The 20,679-nt window shown below is 40.0% G+C and overlaps 1 protein-coding gene across 2 annotated transcripts in view; it reads left to right on the forward strand.

Annotated features, from left to right (window-relative positions):
* chchd3a (coiled-coil-helix-coiled-coil-helix domain containing 3a) overlaps nt 1-20,679 on the forward strand; it is a 231,951-nt gene that overhangs the window by 29,224 nt on the left and 182,048 nt on the right. For both annotated transcript variants that reach the window (XM_043714036.1, XM_043714037.1), the window contains exon 3: nt 19,947-20,028. In XM_043714036.1, the coding sequence (XP_043569971.1) occupies nt 19,947-20,028 (82 nt within the window). The remainder of the gene's footprint in view (nt 1-19,946; nt 20,029-20,679) is intronic.

The following is a 20,679-nucleotide window of genomic DNA, read 5'->3' on the forward strand; positions in this document are numbered from 1 at the left end:
GATTTCTCCAGTTTCCTCATTTCCCCTCCCCCCACCTTGTCTCAGTCAAATCCCTCGAACTCAGCACAGCCTTCCTAACCTGGAATCTTCTTCCTGACCTCTCCGCCCCCAACCCACTCCGGCCTATCACCCTCATCTTGACCTTCCTCCACCTATCGCATTTCCAACGCCCCTCCTCCCTACCTTTTATCTTAGCCTGCTGGGCACACTTTCCTCATTCCTGAAGAAGGGCTTATGCCCGAAACGTCAGTTCTCCTGTTCCTTGGATGCTGCCTGACCTGCTGCGCTTTTCCAGCAACACATTTTCAGCTATAAAGATGGTCGCTCACCAATGAAGACGAAACAAAACGTGCTGTGCTTCTGTTTCAAAGTGACGTGTTCATGTGAAGTTGTTAATGATTTTGGTCTGGTCAGAAGATGCATCTCCAAAGCAGTTAATCATTGGATTCATGTACGGTTGATTGACAAGAGAAGCACAACTATGCAGAAAGTTGGCTACCATGAGATTGAATTATCTGTATCGGGGTTTTGGCACTCAGTTTGGTAATATAAATGAGATATTTAATAACTGCTTGTCTTTATTAAGGATCTTTAATTCAATTAAGTGTCCAAGGTATTCCACAAGGCTGTATTCAAGCAAAATTTGACAGTCAAATAATGAGATATTCGAGGTAAAATGAAGGGATAGGTTTTAAGTGCTTTTCAAGAAAGAAGCAAGGAAATTTGTGAGAATTGCAGAGCTATAAGACCTTGGCAGCTGAAGACATGGTTACTGTGGAAATTGGAATTGCTCAAAAGGTTAGAGTTGGAGGAGTATGCAAGACGACTGAGGCAGAACTCGGAGACTACAGAAGCATTTGAAAACTGAAAATTTGATAAACAAGATGTTGCTTATCCAGAATGCATGGTGATGAGTGATCAGGACTTGGTGCAAGTTAGGGCACGTTTAGCAGAGGTTTGGGTAACCTCAAGTTAATAAGGGTATAATATTGGAGGCTGGCCAGGATTATATTGGAATCATCGAGTCTAGAGGTATTTATTCCAAGGATGGGGTGTGGTGTCCAAGTGAGATAAAGTGATGACTGCAGATGCTGGAGATCAGAGTCGAGAGTGTGGTGCTGGAAAAGCACAGCAGGTCACGCAGCATCTGAAGAGCAGGAGAATCAATGTTTTGGGCAAGAGCCCTTCATCCAGGCTCTTGATCAAAACAGAATCTGATGAAGGGCTCTTGCCCGAATATTGATTCTCCGGCTCTTCGGATGCTGCCTGACCTGCTGTGCTTTTCCAGCACCACACATTCTACTGTGGTATCCAAGTCATTGGCTTTGGTGTTTGCAATATTTTAAGTGAAGGACATGTTTGCATCCAATTCAAAGTAATACAGAAGCCATTCAACAGTTCAGAGATAATGAGAAGGGTGCAGAAGGTGGTGCGGGACAGTTATGTGATGACAGCTTATGAGTGAAAACTGATAGATCTTTGGAAAATATTGCTAAGGACTTGGATATAATTGACAGAAATAAGAGGCAAGGAATAAGTCATTTGGAATTTCAGAGGTACCTGCAGAAGAATACTGCTGCCTTGCAAGTAGTTCTCTGCTTGTTACTGAATAGATATGACTAGAATTGAACAAATGCAACCCCACACATTTCAGTAATGGTTCAGAGGTTTTTGATGGGCATTTTAATCTTGTGTAAGTATCCTGCATTTAAAGAGAAATATACATAGGATGGTATTGCAAGCCTGTGATTCTGTACTTGGTATTGTGACGGTACTGTGCCTTTAAGAGGGATTTATTCTGTGCTCTCTTGCAGCATGGTGTTGTCAGTGGTGCTGGAATGACTACTTCAGAAGCAGTTGGTAAACAAGTTTGAGCTCCGAGTGTTTGTAAATTACACAAAACCAGCATGAGTGGGTAGAATCAGGCTCAAATAGACCCAGGATTTTAATTTTGCTTTGAGTCCAAGTTGTGGTTTTTGGAGATGAAAGTAATAGATACACCTCTTCTCTGCTGCAGCAGAACGCTTGAGTTCTTTTTCTGCTGCTAGATTGTTTCTTTCTGCTGGACTGGAGGAGATAGCAAGTGAGATCTGTTTTGCTGAATTTGCCTTTGCCTGAGGTGTATTTATGGGATGCTGGTATATTGGACCAGTTGATGATTATCAAAAGACTTAAAACAATATTACTTAAAGTTCAAGTTGTGCTGACTTTTGTTTTGTTAGAGGTGTAACTAGTCTAAGAATAAAGACTGTTGTGCTTATAGTCTAGTTGTGGACCAATTGAAGCATATTGGGAATATGGCAACTTAAAGTTGCCTTTTGTTACAGACCAGACCAGACCAGACCCCCTTCAAAATATTTCAAAAAGATAGCCTGGGACCTAAGTTTGTTATTTTTAAAAGGCAAATGTGAAGTGCCTGTTACAGATGCAATGCAACTGGTCAATCTACTCGACGTTAAGCAAATCACTATTTCTTTAAACACTGCAGTTAAAATATAACCAGAGAAAAGCATTCAGAATAACTTAACTGTATTGGAAAATTTAATCGAATAATAGATACAATACTGCAAGGTTTGTGAAGGTTTGTAGCTCAGGTTGAGGGTGTAGGTTTGCTCGCTGAGCTGTCGGTTTGATGTCCAGATGTTTCATTATCTGGCTGGATAACATCATCAGTGGCAACCTCCAAGTGAAGCGAAGCTGTTGTCTCCTGCTTTCTATTTATATCTTTCTCCTGGATGGGGTTCCTGGTGTTTGTGGTGATGTCATTTCCTGTTCGTTTTCTGAGGGGTTGATAGATGGTATCCAGATCTATGCGTTTGTTTATGGCGTTGTGGTTGGAGTGCCAGGCCTCTAGGAATTCTCTGGCATGTCTTTGCTTCGCCTGTCCCAGGATAGATGTGTTGTCCCAGTCGAAATGGTAGTTTTTTTCACTGGAGTCAATGGAAATTGAGGAAAACTCCACATGCTGTGTAATTCTATGAATCTGTGGTTGGTTGGAGTCATAGCGAGCACAAAAGATCATTGTTGTTTTTGAATGTCAATGATCAGAGTTTCAGCATATCACTGCAGAAGTTTCTCAGGATAGTCTTAAGCCCAATTATCTTCAGCTAATTCATAAATGGTCTTCCTTCCATCATCAAGTCAGAATTTGGGATTTTGGTTGATTATTCCACAGTGGCAGTACCACTCTTGAGGTGTTGAAGCGATCTCGACAACATGTCGATTTTAAATCAACCTATTCACATATGTCTGGCAACAGGAAGAATTTGAATACAGGATCCTGATTCAGAGATACCACCGCTGTACCACAGGAACCTAGCTGTCTAGGATTGGTCTGGTAAGTAGCAAGTAATATTCAAACTTTTTGAGTGGTGGAGCTGCTCTCATCCAGGTGAATGGGGAGTGTTCCATCATAGTCGCGACTTATTTTTTTATAAACGTTGGATAAGCTTGGGGAGTCACAAGGTGAGTTCTTACGACAAGATTCCTAATGTCCAATCTGCTTTTAAAGCTACAGAATTTATCTGGTTAGTCCAGTTTAGATTCTGCTCAAGGGTCAAACCTGAGATGTTGGTAGTGGGGAAATTCGGTGATGTTAATTGCCTAGGGAATTCAGTTAGCCAAATACAGACAAATAGTGTAACGTGCAGAGAGGGGCTATATTCACAGATTGTGTTCAATAGAGTTTCGTGCAGCACGTATGTGTCCGTCCCATTGTTATACTTGGTTCTTGGAAATGAAATGGACCAGGTGGATCAAATGAGTTAACGTTTAGGAAATGGCAGTCATTGTATCCTAAAGTTCAGGATGGGTTTGGAGAATGTCACGCAGCAGTACAGACTAAGAAAAATCAGTTGTTGCAAGGCTGATTTGATTGGAGCAAGAATAGAGCTGAGCAGGATTGTTTAGAATAGGACATTGGTGGGAAGAACAATAACTGAACCTTGGGATATCTTCAAAGAGCAGTCAAGGTATATTTATCTTTAATGGGAAAGGTAGAGTAAATAGAGTTCCCTGGAGATATACGTGGTAGAAATTACCATTGAAAAGCAAAAGTGTGCCCACGACAGATGTAAGACAGAAAATAGAATTGAAAGTGAACAAGAAAAACAAAGGTTTAGCGGGGAGGTTAGAAAGCAAAGAGGAACTGTAAGGAAACATTCACAACTAACTTGGAAGGAAATCCTAATGTCTTCTAGTGACTCGAAGCATAAAGCTGAAAGGAAATTTATGTAAGGCGCTTAACTGAGATATATTAAATGAAATCTTTGTATTTGTCTTTACAAAAGAGAATGTTGCCCAGGCCATGGTGACAGGAAGAAAATCTGTCACGAAAGCTGTTCTAAATGATGGTTCGATTGTTTGATATATGTTTGCACTTCCTGGTGAGCACTGAATGAGATGCTTCCAAGGACTTTGAAAGAAGTAAGGGTAGAAATTGTGGGGGCACTGGCTATAATCTTTGAGTCTTGCCTGGACTTGGGGGAAGGTGGATTGCAAACATTACATCTTTGTTCAAGAAAGACTGGAAGGGTAATCCCAACAATAATAGAGCAGTTGATTTACCTTCAATGGTGGGGTAACTCCCACAAACCATTAGTATGGAATAAATTAATAGTCATACAGATGCAGGTAGGTTGATTCAGAAGAGGTAGCACAGATTTCTAAAGTGAAATCATATTTAACTGACTTGAGGTATTTTTCATGAGGAAGCAAAGGTTCAATAAGGTAATGCTGTAGGTGTGATAAGCATGGGTTTCCAGAAGGTGTTTGACATGTTTCCTCGCAATAGGCTTGAAAGGCAAGTTATAGGTAATGGTACAAAATGGACAGTGGTAATGTGGGTACAAAATTGGCTGAGTGATAAGGAACAGCAGTAACTTTTAAGCTGTACTTTTCCAGAGACAGTATTGGGACCCTTGCTTTACATACTATATATCAATGATCCAGGTCTTGGTGTCGAGTGGGCAACTTCAAAGTTTGCCAACGATATTAAACTTGGAAGAATTTTCAAATGTGATCAAGGCAGTGTGTAACTCCAACTTAGCTAGAGTGGGTGGATGTGTAGCAGATGACGTTCTTCAGTGCAGGGATGTATGAGGTGATTCACGTTGGTTGGGAGTACCCAGACAAGCAATAAAAAAGTGGGAGTACAGTTCCAAAGAGGATGCCAGAACAAAGGGATCTTGGTGTATACTTACACAGACCTTAAAATGGTCAGACAGATGGAGAAAACTATATTAATCGAGGCATAGACTACAGTAGCAAGGAAGTGATGCTGAACTTGTGTTTTTTGGACCTCAACTGGAATATTATGGATAGTTGGTACTTTGGTAATTGATTCCTTTTACCTCAGCAGTTACACACATTCTTTGGTCACTCAGTATTTGTGCTATCCACATGACTAATCTTTGATCTCTATAACAATTCGAATAAATCTCTTCTGTATCCTCGACATAGCCATGCCATCCTTCCTAAAATTTGATCGTACAATTGGATAGGCTTCATCAACTAGGGTTGAAAAATTACACTTAGATAATGGTACTGAAGAAATTGTAGCCTCATGAGTCCCATGGTCCTGATTTTAAAAGAAGTGGCTAGAACTACAGTTGATCTATTGATTTTAATGTTCCAAAATTTCTCAGATGCGAAGAAGATTCCATTTGTTGGAAAGGAATGAGTGTAACTCCTTCACTCAAATTGAGAAGAATGTAGAAAGCAGAAAACTGCAAGCTAGTTTCCTTAATGCCGACCGTAGAAAATGTTAGGAGCTATAATTAAACATTTAAAACCGGGCGTTTGGAGAAATTCAATTAATCAGAGATTCAACATGGTTTGTGGAAAGGAAATGATGTTTAACAAAATAATTGGAGTCTTTGAAGAAACTAAGATGTTCTGTGAATAAAGGGGATCCAGCAAATGTACTGTACTTAGGTTGAGAGAAGGCCTTTAATAAGGTGCCATATGAAATGTTGGAACAAATATTAAAAATTATTAATCTAGAATGTCACATTGGTTTGGATGGAGGTTTGGCAAGCTAACAGGAAACAATAGGCTTAAATGGGTTGGTTTCTAGTTGGAAAAGTAGAAACATAAAGTGGGAATGAGAGGAGGAACTTGGCATTTTCGAGATGCTTCACATTCATTATGATTGTGGCTGATCCTCTATCTCTGTCATATTTCTGTTTTCTTCCTGTACTCCGTGATGCCTTAAAAAGCTAAAAAAGTTATCAATTTCACTGATTCACTACCCCTTGAGTGAAGAAGTATGTCTCCTCTCATTACTGAATGGTCCACTCCATCTCCTGAGACTGTACCTCCTTGTTCTTTATTTCCCAACAAGGGAAAACATCCACCCTGCACATTCTCTGTCCAGCCCTGTTTGGACATTTGATTCAGATCTCCTCTCATCCTCTAAGCTCATAAGTTCTCATAAATACATGCCCATTTGAACCAATCTCTCCTCAGAAGACAGTCCTGCCATTTCTTGTGTCAGCCTAGTGAGACTCCGCAGCATGCATTCTTTGGCAAGTACATTCTTTCTTAGGTAGGGAGACCAAAACTGCATGTAATATTCCAGCTGTGATCTTATCACAGCCTTGTATAACTGCGGTAAGACATCCCTACTTCTGAACTCTAATTCTCTTGCAATGAAAACCAGTGTACCAGTTGTTTTCCTAATTGTTTGCGGCATCTGCCTGCATACTTTGATTGACTGGTGTATCAGGACAGTGGATGAGGGGTGCATGCAGCTAGAGTCCTTAAGATCATTAAGATGCTGTGTGGTGAGCAAACATGGAGGTATCGCTCAGCCAACAGTGAGCTGAGGTCCCCAAGCACCTGCTCTGATGTTTGTGGTGAGAATTCTCGACATTTAGCAGCTTTGGAAAGACACTGAGCTGATTTTCAGGGATGAGTTGTAGTATTACTAACATATTTGATAGTCTATAAACCCCCTTAATTAGCAACTTGTACTGCTAAGTGAAAAACTCGGCTAGGCACTTGTCAAGGTGGGCCTCACTGCACTTCTCATGTAATCCTGCCACAATTCTTAGCACAGCCCACCTCCTTCAGGCCCTCATCAGATTCTGACAATTGTTCTTGAAAGTTTGAGGCTTTACCTCTATTAACTTAAAGGAAGATAAAGAGTTCAATTGAAAGAATAAAGAGCTAATAATATAGTTTTTGTGAGATAAGTTTTATTATCTGCAAATCCCAAGAAAATAATCAATATGTGAAGTCAAATATATAATCTTCAAAATGAAAGCAGGATTCAATTTAACATTCAGATAGTACTAAAGCATAGAGGTTTTGACCTACGAGAAGACCTTGTTTTTAAACTGTCTTGTATCCTCAGCAAAAGCAAATATTTCAGTGCCTTTTGAGCTCTTGGTGTTCCGATTGTGTTTTTATCTGGTCTGTCACCAGTTCATGTTACTTTTGAGAGACTAAGGGGGCACTTTTCTCCAGTGCATTGCAGTCTCAAATCGTCTGCACTACCAAAAACAGCTCCTTGTGTTATATCTGATTTGTATATCCAGATATTAGTTTCTTGTTTCCAGGTTTGATCATTTTAGGCGATGTCTGTCATCTTCAATATGCGAAACATTATCATGCAGGTGTAAGTCAAAATCAGTCATACTGGTTTATTCACGCCTGACTGGTTGGACTAGTTTTAAGGATCTTTTGAGAGAAAGGTTAAAATTAATTTATTCCATGTAGGTTACACAAAGTTTGGCTGACCTCTGTGGTCACCTGATTGCTCTGGCCATTTCTAGTCTTATCTTTTCCTTTTATAATAACCATTTTAGTCCATTAGTGTTCCAGCAATAAAAGTAGGTGATGGTATTTGAAAATGAATGGTCCATTTTTCTGTCACTATCACGGTAGTTCCAGACCCTAACAAATGCCAAAAAACCTGAATGCACCTTGGACTTGTGAAAGTTGTGCTAAATGTGTCTTCACATACTTAGACATGCATATAAATACTGCTGTATGAAGTTGTTTCAAGAGATCGTTGATGTAAGGTATAAATTTAATACTATTAGTGTTAGATTTATTTTGAGTCTTACACACTTCATGCAACTGCAAAACACCAACCTGTGTGAACAACAACCAAATTTTATTAAGCTAAAACAATAGAAACTGTGAAGAAACTCTTACCACTCTTTGCCATGCTTGCGAAGCATGACAAGAGGTCTCTCTGAACAAAGGGAACAGTCCTTCCTTTCTATGAAATCTTGAGATCACAGTCAGTAATGCCCAAAGATAACCCCCAGCCACCCCCTCACGGTCAGATGCCACTGAAGACACAACGCAGTGACCTCATCATTTCCAGAAACAATATAACGTTAAATCACCCCTTAATGTTCAATTCTGTTGCAAATTGCTTTTTTCACCACAGACTGTCAAAATTCCAACGTAATGTTCTTAGTGATTTTGAATAGGATGATGATGCAAATGTAAGTTTTCTCTGAAAAATAGGAGATGGCCATGTAAATGGCTCTGAATGGCAAGGGATGGAATGTAAATTCACTTACATTGTACCTGCGGAACAGAGACATCACATCCTGTCCCCGGGGCATTCAATTTCTTGCAGGTCAACGGAGCAAATTAACTTTTTAATATCTCATATTAGGACTGCATTTCAGAATTTGTTTGACATGGAAAGTCGTATCAGCATTGTGTCTTTCATGTGCTGCTGTTCGTTCATATCAGGTTTAATTGCAACAATGATCAACCCTGTTGTTCTAAAGTTTATTTAAATGTTTATGGTGACTGAGAGAGTTTACATGGGAAAGTACAATACTGTCCATTTTATTAGTCATCTGTATAGTCTGAAACTGACTATACAGATGATCTGAAATAATTACAGCCCAATTTTTTTTATATGAAAGAGAAAAATTGACAGTTACCTCAATGTCCCATCATGTAAAGCCTGTTGAAGCCTTGTCTTTGCAGGATGATCAATTAACACTTGTGCTACCATTATTCCAAGTATTTCTCGACAAACACCCTGGACTGAGATCAACTCTCAGTGCTAATTGTGAATTTAAAAAAGCTGTTTAAAAGTGAGATTCACAACAAATGGCAGTAGGGTAGTATGATGAGACTGAGTAATAGCAATCAGCAAATTATGAGCATTGATTCCTCTGTGACCAATAGGCTTTTTTGTTACTATTAATTTGTAACGTCCAGACCTAATTGGGTGAAATTGTTTTCCATGTACGACTACATTATGCCAAATACTTGGCAAGTTGTCATTCGAAACCTTTTATTATGTAAGAATTGAGGATGAATTACACTTCCCAAGATTCTGATGGTCTCTTACTTTCAAAGAGCTTCTACAACTGGCATGATGTGGATTAAATTGAGTTGTTTCAGATTAAGGACAGGAAGGAAAAGTGACACTAAAATTAAATAATAGCCAACGAAAAGATGCAAAATCGCATGCATGGTTGGAAGTAGAATATTACCATGTTCTGATTTGCTCAAGAAAAGCAACAGGTGTAAATTACGTTCAGTTGACTTCTTTATTTCAATACCTTAAATGAAAACTAATTGTTGCACATTTTCTCAGCCAACCTGCATTTTGCTGAGGGCAACTAAATAGAATAAAATTAACTTAAGGGACACCAGTGCTTTTAAGCAGCATTTGGGATGCTGCTTAAATGAAGTTTTATTTATTAACTGAGCTTGAATCTACTTAAATCCAAGATCAATCATGTGAATTATTTCCACTCTGTCAATACCATTCGTTCTTTTAAATTGCATTGACCAGCTTGTATTTACGACTTTAAAATATGATGATGTTGACTCACTTTCCACAGGTGACTTAATTTAATGCTTCCTCATTGTCAGTGCGACTTAAGATAACATCTGAAATACATTTGGACAGCTTCATTTTGTTGCCTCATTGAAGACTTCTGTCTACTTTTAAATGTACATTAACAGTTCTCTTGAGTGGAAACAGTTGAAAAAGTCTAATTATGAGGTATGTCTGAATAGATTATTGTCACTAATTTTATCTTTTCATTTCCCTTTTTTGTCAGCAACAGGCCCAATGAAGAAGTAGATTATTCCTGCAAAGTAGCTTTTTACTGTGCACCCAGAATATCCTTTAGAGACTGGAGCTGTTTATCTGTTCTGCCTTTGGATCTGTGTCTTGCGTTTTGCTGGAATTGTGTGGTAGACGTGCATTGTCACCACTGAAAACATGAGGATTTTCAGGAACAGGAGTGGACCATAAGCCACCACTACTTACCACCTTCTCATCTTGCCCTGAATCATTGTGTGCTTGAGGAAATTGAGTTGTATTGAAGAGTCATGTTGGACTCAACATTAACTCTGCGTTTGTGTGGACAGACACTTTTCGAAATGCTGTTTTTCTTTCAGCACTTCGATTTCAGAATCTGCCACTTCTCAGCCCATTGCCCCATCTGATCAAGATCCTGTTGTAATCTGAGGTAACCCTCTTCGCTGTCCACCACACCTCCAATTTTGGTGTCATACGCAAACTTACTAACTATACCTCTTATGCTTGCATCCAAATAATTTATGTAAATGCACCGATCCTTGTGGCACTCCACTAGTACAGGCCTCCATTCTGAAAAGCAACCCTCCACCACCATCCTCTGTCTTCTACCTTTGAGCCAGTTCTGGATCCAAATTGTTGGTTCTCCCTGTATTCCGAGAGATCTAACCCTGCTAACCAGTCTCTCATGGGGAACCTTGTCGAATGCCTTACTGAAGTCCATGTAGATCACATTTACCGCTCTGCCCTCATCAATCCTCTTTGTTACTCTAAATGTTGCAATTGTACCAGCCTCCACCACTTCCTCTGGCAGCTCATTCCATACACGTACCACCCTCTGTGTGGAAAAGGTGCCCCTTCGATCTCTTTTATATCTTTCCCCTCTCACCCTAAACCTATGCCCTCTACATCTGGACTCCCCCACCCCAGGGAAGATAACTTTGCCTATTTACCCTATCCATGCCCCTCATAATTTTGTTAACCTCTATAAGGTGACCCCTCGGCCTCCGATGCTCCAGGGAAAACAGCCCCAGCCTGTTCAGCCTCTCCTTATTGCTCAAATCCTCCAACCCTGGCAACATCCTTGTAAATCTTTTCTGAACCCTTTCAAGTTTCACAACATCTTTCCTATAGGAAGGAGACCAGAATTGCACACAATATTCCATTAGTGGCCTAACTAACGTCCTGTACAGCCGCAACATGACATCCCAACTCCTGTACTCAATACTCTGACCAATAAAGGAAAGCATACCAAACGCCGCCTTCACTATCCGATCTAACACTTTCAAGGGGCTATGAACCTGCATTCCAAGGTGTCTTTGTTCAGCAACACTTCCTAGGACCTTACCATTAAGTGTACAAGTGTTGCTAAGATTTGCTTTCCCAAAATGCAGCATCTCGCATTTATATGAATAGGAAGGGTTTGGAGGGATATGGGCCGGGTGCTGGCAAGTGGGACTAGATTGGTTTGGGATATCTGGACGGGTTGGACAAAGGATCTGTTTCCATGCTATACATCTCTATGACTCTATAAGTCCATTATTCTCAGTATTTTGTTGTTGAATTTTTTGAACTCTTTGAAGTTGTCAAATTAAAATGACTTTGATTTTTCCCTTTGAAATTGTTGTGAACTTTCCACCTATTGTTCTTTTTCTGATTGCATTCCAACTTTTCAATATTGGTATTTATCACAATACCAAACCAAAATTCTACAATTGATGGAAATCCAAAATAAAACCAGAAAATGCTACAAGTACTCAGCAAGTCAGGCAGCCTTTGTGCCGTGAGGGAAAAAAAAATCACTTTTGCAGGTCAATGAAAGTTAGAGATTAAACAAGTTCAAATTCATGCAGACACCGTGGGAGGCTAAATTGCAAAATCATTGCAAGATTAAAAGAAATGATAATGAGACAAACAAAGGGTAAAAAGGATACCTCCAGAGGTTATCTGCAACGGAATAGCAGAATCACTGATAACTCTCATCTGTAAAGTGGGGAAAGAGGTTCTGATCTGAAATTGCTGAACTCCATGTTAATTAGACAGGCAGGGTGCTGGAAGAACACAGCAAGTCAGGCAGCATCAGGAGGTGGAGAAGTCAGTGTTTGGGTGTTACCCTTCTTCTGCACTCGAAATTAAGTCTAAAAAGCTGTGTCATCCAGAGGTGAGCTGCTGTTTCTCATTGGAATAATGCAGGACAATGAGCAAAGAGGGGTCAGAGTGGAAATGAGGTGGAGAATCTCAATGACTGACAACTGGAAACTCAGGATTGATTGATCTTTGCTGTTGATTGACCAGGGGTGTGTCTGCCAAGCAGTCTTCCCATATACACACGAGTAAGAAACCAAGCTTTAATTTGTTGTGCTGTTGTTTGTTTTCTCCATTTGTAAAATTGTCTAACACCGTGTCGGTTTAAGGTTTTTAATACAGCCTTGGGGCATGGGCATTATAAATGCTGCAAGTCCTGAGATCAGTTTGAAAAGTTCAGTTCAATCAAGTTCTTAAACAGATTCCTGTCATTACCCCCGCTGTTGTAAATGAGTCTTATCAATCAACTATTGATTCTGACCATCTGTTCATACTCCTTTTTCTGTTAATTCCTTGTATCAAGCTTTCGAGTGCAAAATTAGAAAATTGACTGGCAAGAGCTGATTGAACATGATAGTTTGAGGGAATTTGACAAACATCATGGGATTTTCTTTTAAACTCTCGACTATTTTAGTGGTACTGCTATTGCTATTTATAATGTCTTTACAACTTCCCACTCTGTTAGGGAGAATAACTCCATCAGATTCCTTATTGATACCAATTTTCAGCATTCAAACTGAGTTATTCAAGTGGCCAGAAACGAAAAGAAGGAATTTCAGTTTGAGATTGCAGTTTGCTGACAGAAGTGTTACTCGTGGTCAAACTATATTCCTATCTGCATTGTACTGAACTGGGAAGTCTTTAATGTAAAGCAGTCCATCATTTGATCCCATCCATTAGTGGGAATTCACTGCAGCAAGGTAAACAAATGCAATAACTGCTCTGAGAATTTTGCTGTGCTGACAACTTCTGTCTTTTAAGCATCCTGTTGACTAATCTTTGATTTACAAGTGTATTTACAGAGAGGTAACGGAATGCGGAATACTGTTAAGTTTGCTTAAGCTTGCAGCAATAATTTATGATGCCTCTTCCAAGGCCAGTCTTTGTGGCTGCATTTAAATTGTTTATCAACTACAGTATGGTACAGTTGGAAGGAAATACCAGGAATGTTGGTATTGGTGTAATTGAGTTGAAAAGACTCTGAAAGGGAACTCGAGAGTTCTAATGGACTTTACCTTTGTAGCATGCAAAGAATAATTGTGTAGAGGTTTAGCATGCCTACCTTTGTTGCTGAGACGTTTAAGTACAGGATTTGGGATATTATGTTAAGGTTGTAAGGGATGCTGGTGTGGCCTGTTCTGGAGTGCTGTATCCAGTTCTGGTCTCCCTGTTAGGTGAAGGATATTATTAAGTTGAAGATAGTTCAGAAGAGATTTGCCAAGGTGTTGCTGGAAATGGAGAGTTTCAGTTACACGAAATAGGCTGGAACTTCTTTCCCTAAAGCGTAGGAGGTGGAGGGGCTCCCTTATAGAGGTTTATAAAATCACGAAGGGTTAAATTGAGGTGAATGGCAGGTATCTTTTCCCTCAGATAGGAGATTTAAAAACTGGTGGCATTTTTTAAGCTGAGAGAAGAAAGAATTAACCAAGCTATCTGGGGTAGTTTTGTTATACAGAAAGTGGTTCATGTGTGAAGTGAACTTGAAGAGGAAGTGATGGATGTCGGTACAGTTAAAACATTTAAAATACATTTGATTCAGTACATGAATAAGAAATGTGTGGAGGAATGAGGGCCAAGCAAGACAGGTAGGCCTAGTTTAGTTTGGGATTATGGTCAGCCTGGACTGATTGGACCAAAGGATCTGTTTCCGTGCTATGTGACTCCAAGTGACCAAGAAAATGAATAAACTTCAGAGTTGTTTCTGAATCAAGGCGAACTAATATACTTGGTGAGTTCAAGTCCAACTGGCCTCATATGTCATTGTATCACAACCTGAACAGATTGCCTGAAAAACAGGTTGCTTGAATATAACTGTTTAAGTGTGTTTTTATTTTGGCCAAGTCTAATTTTGGCAGTAACCGATCCCTCTACTTAATTTTGGGCTCTCCTACCAGAGGAAACATCCTCTCCAAATCTTAAATCTTAAGATTTCGAATTCAGTGACCACAGATAACTATAATTTCAAGTGTCTGAAGAAGTAACAATTTCAATACATGCATTAAGCTAAATTGACATAAGTGTTCAACTTGTAACAGCTTAGTGCTATTCACTCAAAAGAGAATAGAAGCTTGATGGAGTGTGTTTTTCTCAGTAACTAACATTCTAGCCCTACAGCAGGATGCTTAGAGGACTGTTCTCTTGGTCTGCTTCCATTTATTGTGGTTGCTCTGCCGTCGCTCCCCCCCCCCCGCATATTTTGGTTGACACCACCCGGTGTGTTCTGGTCGACCTCCCTCCGCGTGTTCTGGTTGGTCCTCCACCTGAAGAAGGCAATTCAATTGGTCACATTACGAGGCTTGAAGCAAAACACACTTTATTCGCATATGAGAGTTAAACTACGGAAGAAATAAAATTAGAAAAACATTGGCTTAAATGTAACTCTATCAAAATACTTAACTTAATTCCCTACTCATTAATTATTCCAATATCGTAACATCCCATAAGCACACCCTTAGCAGAGGCAAAGTCAGTAAAATTAATTATCTCTCTTGCAATTCTAGCAACAGGAAAAGACCCCCAGCTTTTAGCTGTGGCAGAGAGAGGGAAAACAGCTTCCACATCAAGCTTCAAGACCCCCAACAACTGCAGAAAGCTAAACTAATAATCTTGATTCAATGAGAGCTTGGCCCCACACATTCAGGCTGCATTTATTGTTCCAACTTCAAAACAAGTCTGAAGGTCCCACAAGCTGTTTACTTTGTTGGCCAGCCAGACCATTCGCAACCTCTGTCTCAACCTCTCTTCACAGCAAAACCAGGAAAAATATACCTCTTAAAGCCATAGCATTGTCACAGAACCCTTCTATCCAATGAAAACAGGACAGGTATCCATGATGCCATGATTACCTCCCTCCCTGTCTATTTTCCAGCTCAAGGTCATTTTTTGGATGTTTCAACGTAGTTCCTCCGATAAATGGTTACACTGGCCAAATCTTCAACACCACCTGGAGATGTGATTTGAGTACTGGGAGACTAATTTTTATGACCTTTATCTCTATTCTGTGATTCTCTATCAGGTCCCTGGCTATTCAGAATTGCTTATGACTTTCCAGAATGCTAAGAGACAATCACTAGTGTCTTATCTAATGTAATATTAGTATTTTTATCTAATATAGAACTAATTTACTCAGGGTCTGAGTTTCTTCATTGCATATCAATGGGATCAACTTTAATTCGAGAGAATTATTGCCAATTTATCCTCCTAGGGCAAGCCTTTCATCCCATGGTCTAATCTACAGAAACATTCATTCTTTTTACCTTCCAAAACAAAAATATCCTGTCTTTAGTAGAGAGATCAGAACTGTATCCAGTAGTTTAAGTGTGCTCTTGTCATCTGAAAACTTTGAATTTTTCACTTTTATATCAAGTCCAAGTCATTGACATATAAAAACATCTCAAAACCAAATCCAGGGGACCCCATAGTCTGGTTCACTACCACCCTCAACTTGACAGCACTAAGCCAATTTTATACTGTACTGACACTGTTCCTCTAATCTCACAGGCTTTTGTTTTTTAAAGGCTGTCATCCTTTGTGTGGTTATTTGTGAAGAGTATTCAAAGCCCATATTCACATCAATGGTTTTACAGTTAGTTATTTTGTGAAAACTCTTGAAGCATTATGATTTTAAACACAGCAACCATGTATTACTTTGTTTTACAACAGAATAGTGATTTTTCTGGTAAGTAACATGCAACAAGGCACTAAACTGGTAACCACTGAATTCGTTAGTTCTGAAGCATTGTTTTGAAGCTTTTTCCCTTCAAAGTAGGTTGCATGAAGGTCACATAGAAGATAATCTGATTCTTTTGGTTGTAATGAAGAAGTGAAAATACTTCTGTAAGCTACTGAACAGTACTTGATAACCTATGGTCTTTATGCCTTTGTGCTTTTGAAAAACACAAATACCTTCATTCTCTGGAGGGGGAGAAAAGCTGTTTGTTTTTAAAGGTATTGAATCGTTCCACTGGACCCTTCATGGAACTGCCCATCATTTCATCGCACTGAAGCAATTAGTATTTAATCCAGAAGTCAACTTACTTTTGAATTTTATTTCACTGCCTGAAATGATTGATAAAAATGAATTGTCTCTGCCATGGCATAAGTTTCATCAAATGCATTTTAAATGGGATACTTTTACAAATCTTTCTCCAAGTCCATGATGGTTAAATCTCAGATAATTGACAAAACCGAATGTTTGTGGGATTTTTACTTTCAACCAGTGATTCAGAGCAGAGTCTTTCTACAATGGAAAGAAAAAAAAAGATTGTGTAACATTTCATCATAACTTCTTGGCCAACATATGAGAGCTGGCAAATACAAACTTTGAAATTGGCAGGAGTGTGCCTCAAAAATTCATCCCAGCCTGAAAAGTTCAATTCTTGAATTGAAAGGAAATGACAGCTAATTTTCTCCTGTTGCGATGAGCTTGTGAGGGTAGGAATAGGAGGACAGAGCAGCTGAATGTGTGGCTGAGGAGCTGGTGCAGGGACAAGGGTTCATGTTTTTGGATCATTGGAATCTCTTCTGGGATAGAAGTGACCTGTACAGGAAGGACAGATTGCACCTGAATTGGAAGGGGGCTAATATACTGGCTGGGAGATTTGAGAGCTGCTCGGGAAGATTTAAACTAGTAAAGTGGAGGGGATACCCAGGGAAATTGTGAGGAAAGAGATCAATCTGAAAAATGGTACAGTTGGGAAAAGGGGTGAGTCGAAGCGTCGGGGCAGGCAAGAACAAAGCTGAGAACAAGGCAGAATATAAATAAGATGGCATTTATTTAAATGTAAGAGGCCTAACAGGGAAGGCAGATGAACTCAGGGAATGGGAAGGAACATGGGACTGAGATACCATAGCAGTTATGGTGATGTGGCTCAGAAATGCACAGGACTGGCAACAGAATGTTCCATGATACAAATGCTATAGTGAGGATGAGGAGGGAGAGTAGCGTTTTTGATAAGGGATAGCATTACGGCTGTACTTGGGGGGGAAAATATTCCTGGGAATACATCCAGGGGAGTTAATTGAATCTGAGAAACAGGAAGGGGTGATCACCTGATTGGAATTGTATTATAAATGCTCAATAGTCAGTGGGAAATCGAGGAACAAATTTGTAAAGAGATCTGACTTATCTGTAAGAATAATATGGTGGTTTTGGTGGGGGATTTTAACTTCCCAACCATTGACTGCGACTGCAAGTAGTTTTAAGGGTTCAGATGGAGAAAAATTTAAGTGTGTACAAGAAAACATTCAGATTCAGTATGTGGATATACCTTCCACAGAGAGTGCAAAACTGGACCTACTCTTGGGGAAATAAGGCAGGGCAGGTGACTGAGGTATCAGTGTGGGAGCACTTTGGGGCCAGTGACCATAATTCTATTAGTTTTAAAATAGTGATGGAAAAAGATAGACAGGATCCAAAAGTTGAAGTTCTAAATTGGAAAAAGGCCAATTTTGACTTTAGGCAAGAACTTGCAAAAGTTAATTGATTCCGAATGTCTGCAGATAAAGGGACATCTGGAAAATGAGAAGTCTTCAAACATGAGGTAATGAGAGTGCAGAGGCAATATCTTCCTTTTAGGGTGAAAGGCAGTAGCTGTGGGGAATGCCAGATGGTCCGAGAAATTGAGGGTTTGGTTCAGAAAAAGGAAGTAAGTATATGTCAGGCACAGACCGGATAGATCAAGTGAATCCTTAGTGTTTAAAGGCAGTAGGAGTATACTTGAGGGAAATCAGAATGGCAAAAAGGGGGCATGAGATAGCTTTGGCAAATAGGGTGAAGGAAAATCCTGAGGGATTCTATGAATACATTAAGGACAAAAGGCTAACTCGGGAGAGAATAGGGCCCTTCAAAGATCAGCAAGGCCGCCTTTGTGTGGAACCGCAGGAGATGGAGAAGATAGTAAACGAGTATTTTGCATCAGTTTTTACTGTGGAGAAGGACATGGTAGATATAGAATGTGGGGAAATAGATGGTCCTATTTTGAAAAATGTCCATATTACAGAGGAGGTGGTGCTGGATGTCTTAAAATGCATCAAAGTGGATAAATCCCAGGACCTGATCAGAACTCTGAGAAACTAGGGAAATAACTGCTGGGCCCTTTGCTGAGATATTTGTATCAGAGTCATAGGTGAGGTGGTGGAAGACTGGAGGGTGCTAACATGATGCTACTATTGAACAAAGGTGGTAAAGAAATGCCAAGGAACTATTAACTGGAGGTAAAACCATACTGTGTCTCTGAGTGTTTTGCTCCAACTGATATGGGGATAGAGAAATGGTGACACGTTGATCTGGGAAAAATTTGAAACCTTTGTCAATTTTTCATGACATTTGAAACCCATGATGTCATTAACTGCTGGGGTTTGCTGAGAAATCTCTGGGATTGGTCTTGACTTTATTTAATGTGCTCCAGGATGTTCAACCATAGTTTGCCTGTTATCCATGTTTACCTTATCATGAACCAGACCACACCCCCTCAAAATATTTTAAGGAAGCAGCCTGGACATTAACTTTTTCTTATGTTGAAGGTGGATGTGATGTGCCAGGCGCAATATGACTAGCCAAACTACTCGATGTTAAGCAAAGCACAATTTCTTGAAAAACTGTGTAGTTGAAATACAAACAGTAGAGAGAAGAATTCAGAATAATTTAACTCTGCTGGAGTGAATAATAGATACAGTAATTATTACTAATTAACTATTTCAATATCGTAATATCTCATAAACACACCTGTTAGCGAAAAGGAAAATTCAGAGACATTCTCATAAGCAGTTCTTCAATTCAGGAGGAAAAATACATTAAGAGGAAAATGCAAAGAAGGAAGCAGCTGGGAAGGATTTACTGATGCTTCCAACTCTGAGACCCCAACAGCCTCTTAATGCTACTGAAAAACCAAAACAAAGAAATCCTGATCTGAGAGCTGGCCACACCCATTCAGGCTGGTTTGGAAAAAAAACACAAGGCCTCTTGCTATTCACTGAGGTGGTCTTATGCCAAACAGCTCAGCAGATCTCTCGTTCAATCTCACTATGTATGTAGGTTAGTTAAATGACTGTATTGCTTTTATAACTTAGAATAGTAAAGTTTATTTTTTTAAAACTCTGAAATCATACTTTGTCTATTTTCAGAGACAGCGGTTACTGGGCCCTAGCCTAACCAAAACAAGTCTGGTGGCCTCGTTTGGGATTATAACAAAACAAATGAAGGGTGCTTTATTCTATCTCTGTTGCATGGTGTTTTTAAGAATATTTTAACTTTGTCTGTTCTCCTCTTAACACTCTGAATACCCATTTGTTCAATTTGGTAATGTAATACTGCAGCCCACAAGACAATGGGTTCTTAATGGTGAAATACTGGCAATCATGAAATTGATAATCAAAATCTATGAAGTGCGCCTCCATCATTGCTGAGAGGAACCAGTGCAAGGAGTTTGTGCTGTTTTTCAGTTGATGAGTTAAATCACATGTTTTAGTTTTCAAGACATCCAGTTGGTGTATGTTGGCCACATTTTGTGAACCTGGGTTGACTTGTGCATTCAACACAAGCAGAGATCCACAGGGGTTAGCTTCACGGCATGTGTACTTCTCTAAATGTTGCTTTCCTTTTCAACAGTTACTGATGACGAAGTCAGAAAACGAATGTCCAAAGAGTCGGCACAAGAACGGAACGAGCAAGATTTGAGACTGCAAAAGAGGTCAGCGTGTGTGTGTGTGTGTGCACGTGTGGATTATTAAGCTTTCTTCATTCCAGCATACTCCCCTGTTTTCTACCGTGATGATATTGACTACTTGGTCCCACTGTGAACTCTACCCTTGCCAGTCATGAAATTGAGCTGAAATTTTTTTGCTGGAAAAGCGCAGAAGGTCAGGCAGCATCCAAGGAGCAGGAGAATCAACGTTTCGGGTATGAGCCCTTCTTCAGGAATGAGGAAAGTGTGTCTAGCAGGCTAAGATAAAAGGTAGGGAGGAACGACTTGGGGAGGGGCGATAGGTGGAAGGAGGTTAAAGTGAGGGTGATAGGCCGGAGTGGGGGTGGGGGCAGAGAGGTCAGGAAGAAGATTGCAGGTTCGGCAGGTGGTGCGGAGTTCGAGGGTTGGGACTGAGACAAGGTGGGGGGAGGGGAAATGAGGAAACTGGAGAAATCTGAATTCATCCCTTGTGGTTGGAGGGTTCCTAGGCAGAAGATGAGGCGCTCTTCCTCCAGCCGTCATGTTGCTATGGTCTGGCGATGGAGGAGTCCAAGGACCTGCATGTCCTCGATGGAGTGGGAGGGGGAGTTGAAGTGTTAAGCCACGGGGTGGTTGGGTTGGTTGGTCCGGGTGTCCCAGAGGTGTTCTCTGAGACGT

The sequence above is a fragment of the Chiloscyllium plagiosum genome, chromosome 23, assembly GCF_004010195.1.
Source record: "Chiloscyllium plagiosum isolate BGI_BamShark_2017 chromosome 23, ASM401019v2, whole genome shotgun sequence".
NCBI lineage: Eukaryota > Metazoa > Chordata > Chondrichthyes > Orectolobiformes > Hemiscylliidae > Chiloscyllium > Chiloscyllium plagiosum.